The sequence below is a fragment of the Culex pipiens genome, chromosome 2 (genome assembly GCF_016801865.2).
Source record: "Culex pipiens pallens isolate TS chromosome 2, TS_CPP_V2, whole genome shotgun sequence".
In the NCBI taxonomy this organism is placed as follows: Eukaryota; Metazoa; Arthropoda; class Insecta; order Diptera; family Culicidae; genus Culex; species Culex pipiens.
This window is the reverse complement of record NC_068938.1, coordinates 181,885,891-181,896,959: the sequence shown is the minus strand read 5'-3', so window position 1 is coordinate 181,896,959 and position 11,069 is coordinate 181,885,891. Positions and strand designations below refer to the sequence as shown.

At 32.2% G+C, this 11,069-nt stretch overlaps 1 protein-coding gene and 1 pseudogene across 1 annotated transcript; one reads left to right on the top strand and one right to left on the bottom strand.

Annotated features, from left to right (window-relative positions):
- Positions 1–2,565: 2,565 nt before the first annotated feature.
- On the bottom strand, positions 2,566–3,336 carry LOC120429021 (60S ribosomal protein L28-like; annotated as a pseudogene).
- A 4,053-nt stretch (positions 3,337–7,389) lies between these two features.
- LOC120428749 (uncharacterized) lies at positions 7,390–8,146 on the top strand. Its single transcript, XM_039593834.2, has 2 exons — positions 7,390–7,492; positions 7,551–8,146. Exons 1-2 carry the CDS (start codon positions 7,453–7,455, stop codon positions 7,988–7,990), a joined length of 480 nt encoding a protein of 159 aa, XP_039449768.1. The 5' UTR covers positions 7,390–7,452; the 3' UTR covers positions 7,991–8,146.
- The last annotated feature ends 2,923 nt before the right edge of the window (positions 8,147–11,069 follow it).

Here is an 11,069-nt window from a genome sequence, read left to right as displayed (position 1 = left end):
TGTGCTCTTTTGAAATGCTTACTTTACTTTGTTTACGTCCTTCCATTATGAACAGCTTCTTCTTCGCCGGTTCGCTTTTCGCTGTCTTGATCATGGCGTTCTTATTCTCGGTGCGTGAATGTTCGATGTGACACGACGACGACATCTACAGGTTGACGCGGCCGTGGACACGTTACGTGCGGTGATGCAGTCTCAAAGCACGGTTCACCTGGATGTGGTGCACAACTAGCCGTTCAACAACGTTCAGTTCACGATAGTCGGCGTTTGCCTTGACGGTAGTTTTAGCCGGAACTCGACGGACTTTTACGGTCAGCGACAGACGGACGTGTTCCAGTGTTTGACCTTGAAATGCAACCGGAGGATCGAGCCGTAATACATGCACGACTTGGCTGGTTTGTTTGGTTCCTCGGCGTTCCTCTACCATTTCCAGTTTGCAGTCGGTCGGACATCCCGTTTACGGTTCCATTACGTATGTTCTCCTGGAACCTTCCGGATCATGGAGGTACATGCGTGTGATAATAGGTCAGGATTTTATTTTGAGCATTTATAATTTTAAACTTACCGATGTTTTTTAACTTGAAAGGGCCAAAATTTAATTCTGAAAGGTTGACAAACAAAATAGTTGTAAACGTAAACACAGTTCAAAGTGCTATAAAAATATTTTATAGCAAACACGCAAAAACATAAATGAACAAATTCATGGTCATGGTGCCAGCCCTGTTAGACTGCAGTCCCGCGGTCGTGCGATTCGAAGCGTTATCTGCTCGATGTCGATTGAGTCCTGCCATTTTCGAGCGTTTGTCGTGCGTTTTGATCGAATGTCAAAAAGGCGACATCTAGTGCGTGTAAAAATCTTGGCAGGCGTTGATAAAAATCAATGACAGTTGAATTTTCGTGGGTTTCCAAAGTAATAAGTTTAATTTATAGTAAATAAAATTCTTATATTTAGTGAAAAAAACTGATTCAGGAGCATGACAGAACTCAGAAAAACCAAAGGATTGAGGTAAGGAATATTTATTATGGTTTGTTCACACTTTTTGTTAAATCAATAATTTATTTTAGATGGGTTGAAAAATGTTGTGGCCACCAAGTATGAACCAAAGCCGATTTACGAGCTTGTGACAAATTACAATCAACTTTATTTGGCAACAATAATAAAAAAGGATTGTTTGCAAATGAAAATTCTTTTTTTTTCATCAAATTAACCCAGAAAATCCGAAACGAGAACGTACGACAATGGCAGGACAATCTGAATAACAAAGGCGCCCGAAAACGGCCCGACAACGGCCCGTCAACGTCGATTTTCTCGAAAGCCGATTTCGTCGATCGTCGGACAAAGTGTTGCATATACGCACGAAAAGGGCCCGAATTCCGTCGGACAAACCGTCGGAATTCGGGCCGTTTTGTCGAGCCGTCGGGCCGTTTTCGGACCGTTGTCGGCCCCGTCCGTCAGTCAGGGAGGCTTACTCAAAAAAGACTAAGTTGTATTCGAAATTATAAGTTTTATTTAATTTTTTAATTTGTAATTACAATCACATTTTTTTTTTGTATTGAACTAAGCCGAAAAATTTTATTAGGATTTTCAAATAGCAATAGTGATAGTTATTTTTATCAAATTTTAATTTCGAAAAAGTACCCTGTTAGCCTCGCTAATGTGCTCAGCTTTTTTTTTTATTTCAATGAAAATAAGTTAAACTTAATTCATTTAAAAAACAATAATGCTCGACGGCGGGTACTCCATATTCTAAAACAATTTGAGCACTTTTGGGAGAAAATTCGCGTTTTTATTCAAAAATTTAATATTTCAGTTTATTGGGTTTTGCACAGTGTTGCAATTTTACTAACGATCATAATGTGTGGTAAATTGTTGCGATCAATTTTGACAATTATTTTATTTCAACAACCTTTCTGAAATGCTGATCGATTTTGATCATTTGAGTAAAACGTCGAAAAAAGAATGAAACATTAATCAAACGTAATATTGAAGTATTGAAATATCACTTTTGTTTCTTTCCATACCAAAATATTGACTGGACATTGTTTTTGATACTTTTTTCTGGAAAGCTTTGATTATTTTTTAAATTGATGAATATTGATGTTTTTTTTTTAAATTATGCAATAATATGACTTTTGAAAAGAATACCATTAAATCAATCTTAAAAAATTAACCTCGCGGTCCTTCTTGGCAGAAAAGGTCCGGCTTGACAGCTCGTTTCAAGGGAACCGTAGTTGATCCATCGAAAAAATATTGCCTCTTAATTATTTTTTTTTGCATTAAAATGAAAAAGTGATCAGAAATAGTTGTTTTTCGTGTTTTTTACCGTTGTACATACAAATTTACATAGGGCTTTAGGACCATATGAAACCTTATTAAACCTAAATTTGTAAAGTGCTTTTTGATTATTTTGAAAAAAAAAAAATAGTTCGTCGAATTCCTCATAAGGGAGCGTTCTTTTATTACGTAACGCTGTTGGTGGTAGGAGGGGGGGTTGGAGGTCATGTTACGCTCCATACAATTTTTTTTTAAATTTTTATGGAAATTTTGTTACGAGGCAGGGAGGGGGCCTAAAAATCCGATTTTTTGCGTTACGTAATAAAAGAACGCTCCCTAACCAAAAACTTGTTTGAACTTGAAATAGGGTAAATTTGGTTTTCCGTGTATTGAGTTTATGGCATTTTTCTTCAGCCGAAAACGTCAAAGCGCCAAAAAACGCTGCCTCCCACCCGCCTGCTGAGATCGCATTTTTTTTGTTTACGTGAGTTTTCGGCGTTTTCTGTTTTTTTTTTCTGAAGTTGGATTCGGACCGTGGCCCAGTTGGTCTACATTTCCGTCCGAAACCTAAACCGCGTTCCGGCGATCGGCCAACGTGAACGTGGCCGATTACTCCGCTACACGAGACTGTGGTCTAGGACAAGGTCGAAGTTGTTGATAACGGTAAGATCCTTCTATAGGAAATTCTGTTTGTTTATTTATCTATTTTCTATTTCCTCACAAAGGTTTCTGTTCTTGTTCGGCTTTCTTGGGCATAGACTCCGGCAGCAGCAGCGGAAACGGGCTTGGCTCCCTTCTTGGTAGCGGGGGCAGACACGGTGCTGAGCAGCCTGGCGCAGGTCCCGCCGGAACCGATTGCTGTTGATGATGTTCTTCAGCTTCTTCAGGGTGTGGCGTGGGTTGTGCTTTAGCGTCACCTTCACGGTGACCTTGGCCGGCTTGGTCTGGTTCTTTGGCCATCTGTAGACGACTGAGATGCCTTTATCCACCAGCATGATTCTCAGCGACTTCTAATGCACCAGTTCCGGCGCTTCAGTAGGAACGGTGAGATGAAGAATCGTCATGTAAGGTAAATTATTTCTATTGCCAGATACAACATTTTGTTCTTTTTCCCATGCAACTCGCCCACGACGTTGATCAATTTTTCGGGGACTTCGAAAGGTTGCAGCAAAACACGATGGTGACAACACAATCTGGATTGCTAAGGGCAAGGGCGATGACGAACACCGTTACGATGCTGGCAGGTGCCTCCATGGCTCAGTTGGGTTCAGTTCCATAGGTGATAATATTACTAAATGAAATTCAATTACGGAATTGATAACGTCTTTCGTTGCAGCTCTCGGTTCGCTGCTGCCATAGTCTAGGGTTCGGAATGAAGCATTGCCGGCGTCGAATTGCACGCTGGTCTTTCGTATCCGCCTCTTGCATAAGTTTGTAGTAGGAGCATTTGATCTGACCGCCTGGATTGCGAGCAGATCATGATGGACATCCTGTCCGAAACAGAATACAAAAAGCTTCAGGAAGGGGACGTGTCGGCTTATGGCTTCCGCCGCGAGATACGAATGAAACCATTGATTTGAAGCCGATTGATGTGGATTTTGTTTCTACTTTATTCATTTTTTCTTTTCAAAATTCCGCAGAACTAAAATCACAATCTACATATTTATGTGAGCCAACATTTCTCGCTTACTTTTTCAAAAAAATCTATCAATATTGGAAACCCATGGTGCGGTCCTTTTTTGAAACAGTATTTACTCTAGATTTTTCGTATTATTTCGTATCATCACTCCGTTGAATTTTAAATCTGATACTACTTTTCATGCTATGAGCCCACAGTTGTTTGGAATGATTTACTTTCGTAATTTCTAATCAATGAAAAGCATTTTTTATACATGAATGTTTAAATTGATAAGAAATATAACAAAAGTGAACCGATTCAATCAACGTTGAGTTTTTCTAGCATTTGAATTTTACATCAGATTCAAAATTCAACGGAGTAAAAAAATTTTAGGTTTGGGTAAAATTACATTGATTTCATCGGAAAATTACATGTCTGAAAGCAAAGTTTGTTTGGCAAATTTACGTCGGATGGCATTTAAATTTACAATGAATTTGATGTAAATTAGCATCATTAATGACGTGCACTTTTGGTACATCATAAATCATGTAAATTTACCCGATTTTTTTTTTCTGTGTAGAATGGCCAAATTCCCCCCCAGGGGGGAATTCCTCACCGGTTGAGAAACACTGTTTTAAACCAATATCGGTAAAAAACCAAGTATTAGTATTAGATGTGATTAGTTTCAATAGGGCCTTAGGGCCATTTGTAAACTAAGCAGTTTTTCGATTTTTAAAAATGCATTGAATAGAATAAATTAAATAAGTTTCGGAGGTCACTATGGCTATTACGACGTATTGCAAACTAACCAGAAAACCCAACATTGAGTTGTTATCGCCACCCTGCACTACATGTATCACATACCTGTAGGCGTTTAGTAAGTGTTTCATTCTGGTATAAGTCTACACAGCAAAAAAAGTGTAAATTTGGATGGTGTAATTTTAGAAGGTTGAATATTACCTCTTTTATGATGTAATTTTACCTCAATTTCCACTGAAAATGCGACACTACATTAGAATAGTGATAAAATTAGACATTTTCAGGGGTAAAATTATAAATATTTTCTGACATAAAAGATGTACCCTTTTCCAGATGTAATATTTATTACCATGATTTTTTTCTGTGTGCAAGGGTCACATCGACTTTGAAAAATGCTGCTTCATCTTCCAAAATTGTTGCATTTTCATACCCAAAGTTGAGTTATTTTCATTGTAATAATAGAATAACTTTGCAGTTATTCCTTTATAAACTAACTTCCCGTAATTAAATGCTTCTTATTTTTTTTTATAATAACCTCATTGCGTCAAACTCGATACTCGAGGCAAATTTTTCACTGAGTATTGTAACACCATACTGGTTCAGATCGTAGAGTTGAATTGAAATGTTTGGATTGGTGCTTCAGAGTATAATTATATACACAGTAAAAAAACATGGTAATATTATATCTGGGAAGAGGTACATCTTTTATGTCATAAAAAATGTGTAATTTTTCCTCTGAAAATATGTAACCAAACAGAGGAATTTTTTTTGGTATAATATAAATTTTTCTGTCGAAATTGAGGTAAACCTTCCAAATGTACACCATTTTTTCTGTGCTGTTTGAAATAGTTAAGTTCGGAACATTTTAAGAGTTTGTTTCCAGCTTCAGCTTCGATTCGTTTTGAATTAAATTGCAGTCAACTGTATCGAAATTTTGAACAAATTCCAATAAAACGTTATCAGAACTTTTGGGAATTACAATTCATTAGATTATAACATTATTAATAGGGTTAGTGAAATTTCACGATTTCGCGGACAGCGTGAAATCCGCGAAATTTGGCTTTTTCCGCGAAATCCCGTGAAATTGTACGTTTGTGTGAAAATGTAACTATTTTTCTAAAAATAATTTATCAAACTTAAATAGGATTAAAAATAATGATATTAACTAATTGAACGAGTGAATACCCTGGTTTGATTAGGCTTCATCCATAAAGTACGTCACGCTAAAATCGGCCAAATTTTACCCCCCCCTCCCCCCCTTTGTCACGCTTTTCCTATACTTATAACATGCAATGTCACACTTGCTCAGACCCCCCCTCCCTCCCTAGAGCGTGACGTACTTTATGGATGACGCCTTACTAATATAGGAACAGTGATTTCTGACGATTTTGTGGACGGCGTGAAATTCGTGAAATTTATCAATTTTCTCAATTACTTTTTTTTAATAACAACATAATAAATTTTTCATCCATAAAGACTATTTAAGTAAATTTTATTAGTTTTCAATTGAAAAGCTTGTTACTAACCTTATGAAGAAATGTTCATATTTTTGAGTATTATAGATACTAACTGAAAAATATTTTCATTTACTGTAATACAAATTTTACTGCTATCTTATTTGAAAGGTATAGTAAAAATAAGAAAAGTATCTTGCCTTGTTTCATTCAAAATAAAATGAAGAGTATGTTAAATTTTTGAAATCACCTTTTAAAAACATTTCATTTTTTCTGAGTCCAGTTTAAGTTTAACGATATTTGTTTATTTGGGTGAACAGTTCCCGTGAAACTTAAAAATGAGTACTTTTTTGTTTTCTTTTCTCATTTAGAATAAAAATTTCGATTTTGTTAAAAATTATACAAATGTTGGCTAATAAATTTTAAATTTAGTTTTTGAAAAGTGGGATGAAAACTTTTAAAATATATTTAAAGGGCTAAATGTCGCAGAAAATTTAATTTATTTTAGTAACTTTGGCTGCACAAGATTGTAAAATATTGCTTTGATATTAAATTTAATAAAGTGTAAAATTTTAAAACAAAAGCAAATCGACGAAAACTTTTTAGCTTCATTGGGGGAATATTGAAAAAAGTAGTTCAGTAAAAGAGAATACGCATGCCCTACATTTTGTTTCAAAATATATATAAAGCTCATCCATAAACCATGTGGAAACTTTTATGAAAATTAAGACAATTTTTTTTTGGTGTCACGTTCAAGTTTAGTGAAGATTTTTTAAGTTTATTGAAGAATAATAAACAATGAAGCATAAAAAACTAGTTTCTGTGATTTAAACGTAGGAATTTCAAAGTCATTTTAACATTTTTCATGTTCCGCGAAATTTGCGTGAAATTTTGTGTTTTGAAATTGAGGTCCCCGTGAAATTTGCAATTTTTGAGCGTGAAAAATCACTAAGCCTAATTATTAACCAAAACTTCTAAAATTTCATAGCACATGGCAACATGTTACATAACATAACGTTTACCTAAGCTTATTTTTAGCAAAGTCAGTCAGTACAAATACGAACTCATAGTCGTTCGAAACCTTTTAAGAATCTTTAAGCAAACCAAACAGAAAAAAGTTTTACTTACCAAGCCGTCTCTTACGTACTGCTTTGTCTAAACATCGACTCGACTTAGCTCCAAATTCGACTTTCTGCGAGGATGATTGTTCTAATATTTGCCAAATTTTTGGCGGTCATACTGGCTGCAGCCCAAGTTGACCGTTTTCGCTATAAATAGAGCAGATAGTGATCGATATTGGCATCAGTACAAGTGGGCAGTTCAGCAAAAAAGTGATACTTCTTTCAACCATGAAGAGCCTTATTCTAGTCGTCCTGTGTTTTTACTCGGGTTAGTTTAATTGATTTATAATTTTATGATTTATTTAATATCAATCTTCTTTCTGCAGTTTCCGCCGACGTAAGTGAACTGCTCTACAAGCCCGAACCGCATGGCGTGCCCCACTTCGAGCATATCTCAACGCTGGAGCACGTGTTCGAGGGAGGAATCGAGGTGGAACCAGTTCCGGAAGCGGTTCCATTCGGTCTGCCCAACGAAGGCATCGAGGTAGTTCAAGCCCTGGAAGTGATCCCGCTGGCCGATGCCGTTCCGGCGATTCGCACCCATCCTCATCAGCAACATGGACACGCCCATCCGGATTACCAGGGACCGTACCATTACGTGAAGCCAAAGGTACAGCTGGAGTATGGAACACCGCTGGAAGATGGCCCGGTGGAGCATCCGAAGGTTCACGATGAGCAGCCGACGTCGGAATATCTGCCACCAGCTGGCAACAGTGAGGTTCCGGTGAAGCGACAGGTCAAGTTGGTGTATCGACGAAGAGTTTGAGACTTGGGGGAGAGGATGAATCTGATATTTTGTGGAAAATTGGTGATAAAGATGCTTGTGCGAGAAATACGAATCTTGGATGAAAAATAGATGTTCTGTTTGTGTCATATGTTCAAAAAGAAATTAGAATTAAAAAGTGCAATTTTTAAAATTATATTAGATGTTGTTTTGCTTTACAAAATGAAGGCCAATGTGTTAAAGTACTTCTCTCCTTTAAATTTCTTAGGGTCAATTCAAAAACTAAAAAACTAAAAACTAAAAACTAAAAACTAAAAACTAAAAACTAAAAACTAAAAACTAAAAACTAAAAACTAAAAACTAAAAACTAAAAACTAAAAACTAAAAACTACATTTTTGCAATTCCGTCGTGAAACTACTTACTTTTCCTGTCATTCTTGAGCGATGAAAAAGCCTACTTTTCTGCACCAAAAATAACAGAATCTAATAGAAAAACTTTTCAAAATAAATGCTGAAAAGTTGTACTTTTCAGCACTGAAATGAATGCTGAAAAGTTGAGCTTTTCAGCACTTGTTTCGAAAAGTAATACTTTTCAAACGGTTAATTGACAAAATACATGAGCATTTGACTTATAATTCCACTCAAAGGGTGTTTTTAGGAATTGAAAAAAAAATTTGTATGGAACTCGTTGCAAAAATTGATTTTTTCAGCACTTGTCATATTTATCCAACTCGGTGAACCTCGTTGAATAAATGTATGACTCGTGCTGAAAAAATCTTCTTTTTGCAACTTGTTGCATAAACTACTATTTTTTTATATTTTAAACCCCCGCGCTGTCGTGCTTTTTTCCATACAATATTTTTATTTTTAGTTTTGTGTTATGTTCAGAGGATCAAAAAATAGATCTTTTGAGTTATAACCCAGCATGAGCTAAACTTATCTCGTAGCCCTGGATTTTTTTGAAAATTTAAGTATTTTTTTTAAGGTAATTAAAATGGCCGAAAAAATCATTTAATTTCAAAATGGAGAATCGGGTAATATAAAGAGAAAACAAAATCAGAAAAATTTTCGTGAAATGCACCGTTTTTGAGACTCATGTTTCAAGAAAAACTAAAAACTAAAAACTAAAAACTAAAAACTAAAAACTAAAAACTAAAAACTAAAAACTAAAAACTAAAAACTAAAAACTAAAAACTAAAACACTAAAAACTAAAAACTAAAAAGTAAAAACTAAAAACTAAAAACTAAAAACTAAAAACTAAAAACTAAAAACTAAAAACTAAAAACTAAAAACTAAAAACTAAAAACTAAAAACTAAAAACTAAAAACTAAAAACTAAAAACTAAAAACTAAAAACTAAAAACTAAAAACTAAAAACTAAAAACTAAAAACTAAAAACTAAAAACTAAAAACTAAAAACTAAAAACTAAAAACTAAAAACTAAAAACAAAAAACTAAAAACTAAAAACTAAAAACTAAAAACTAAAAACTAAAAACTAAAAACTAAAAACTAAAAACTAAAAACTAAAAACTAAAAACTAAAAACTAAAAACTAAAAACTAAAAACTAAAAACTAAAAACTAAAAAACTAAAAACTAAAAACTAAAAACTAAAAACTAAAAACTAAAACTAAAAACTAAAAACTAAAACTAAAAACTAAAAACTAAAAACTAAAAACTAAAAACTAAAAAAAAAAACCTAAAAAATAAAAACTAAAAACTAAAACTAAAAACTAAAAACTAAAAACTAAAAACTAAAAACTAAAAACTAAAAACTAAAAACTAAAAACTAAAAACTAAAAACTAAAAACTAAAAACTAAAAACTAAAAACTAAAAACTAAAAACTAAAAACTAAAAACTAAAAACTAAAAACTAAAAACTAAAAACTAAAAACTAAAAACTAAAAACTAAAAACTAAAAACTAAAAACTAAAAACTAAAAACTAAAAACTAAAAACTAAAAACTAAAAACTAAAAACTAAAAACTAAAAACTAAAAACTAAAAACTAAAAAACTAAAAACTAAAAACTAAAAACTAAAAACTAAAAACTAAAAACTAAAAACTAAAAACTAAAAACTAAAAACTAAAAACTAAAAACTAAAAACTAAAAACTAAAAACTAAAAACTAAAAACTAAAAACTAAAAACTAAAAACTAAAAACTAAAAACTAAAAACTAAAAACTAAAAACTAAAAACTAAAAACTAAAAACTAAAAACTAAAAACTAAAAACTAAAAACTAAAAAACTAAAAACTAAAAACTAAAAACTAAAAACTAAAAACTAAAAACTAAAAACTAAAAACTAAAAACTAAAAACTAAAAACTAAAAACTAAAAACTAAAAACTAAAAACTAAAAACTAAAAACTAAAAACTAAAAACTAAAAACTAAAAACTAAAAACTAAAAACTAAAAACTAAAAACTAAAAACTAAAAACTAAAAACTAAAAACTAAAAAACTAAAAACTAAAAACTAAAAACTAAAAACTAAAAACTAAAAACTAAAAACTAAAAACTAAAAACTAAAAACTAAAAACTAAAAACTAAAAACTAAAAAGTAAAAACTAAAAACTAAAAACTAAAAACTAAAAACTAAAAACTAAAAACTAAAAACTAAAAACTAAAAACTAAAAACTAAAAACTAAAAACTAAAAACTAAAAACTAAAAACTAAAAACTAAAAACTAAAAACTAAAAACTAAAAACTAAAAACTAAAAACTAAAAACTAAAAACTAAAAACTAAAAACTAAAAACTAAAAACTAAAAACTAAAAACTAAAAACTAAAAACTAAAAACTAAAAACTAAAAACTAAAAACTAAAAACTAAAAACTAAAAACTAAAAACTAAAAACTAAAAACTAAAAACTAAAAACTAAAAACTAAAAACTAAAAACTAAAAACTAAAAACTAAAAACTAAAAACTAAAAACTAAAAACTAAAAACTAAAAACTAAAAACTAAAAACTAAAAACTAAAAACTAAAAACTAAAAACTAAAAACTAAAAACTAAAAACTACATTTTTGCAATTCCGTCGTGAAACTACTTACTTTTCCTGTCATTCTTGAGCGATGAAAAAGCCTACTTTTCTGCACCAAAAATAACAGAATCTAATAGAAAAACTTTT

Bases quoted from the DNA above. Each gene is read 5' to 3' on its own strand.
- LOC120428749 (XM_039593834.2), top strand. From the start codon at position 7,453: ATGAAGAGCCTTATTCTAGTCGTCCTGTGTTTTTACTCGG. The intron at 7,493-7,550 runs GTTAGTTTAATT...TTCTTTCTGCAG, and splicing joins CGTCCTGTGTTTTTACTCGG to TTTCCGCCGACGTAAGTGAA.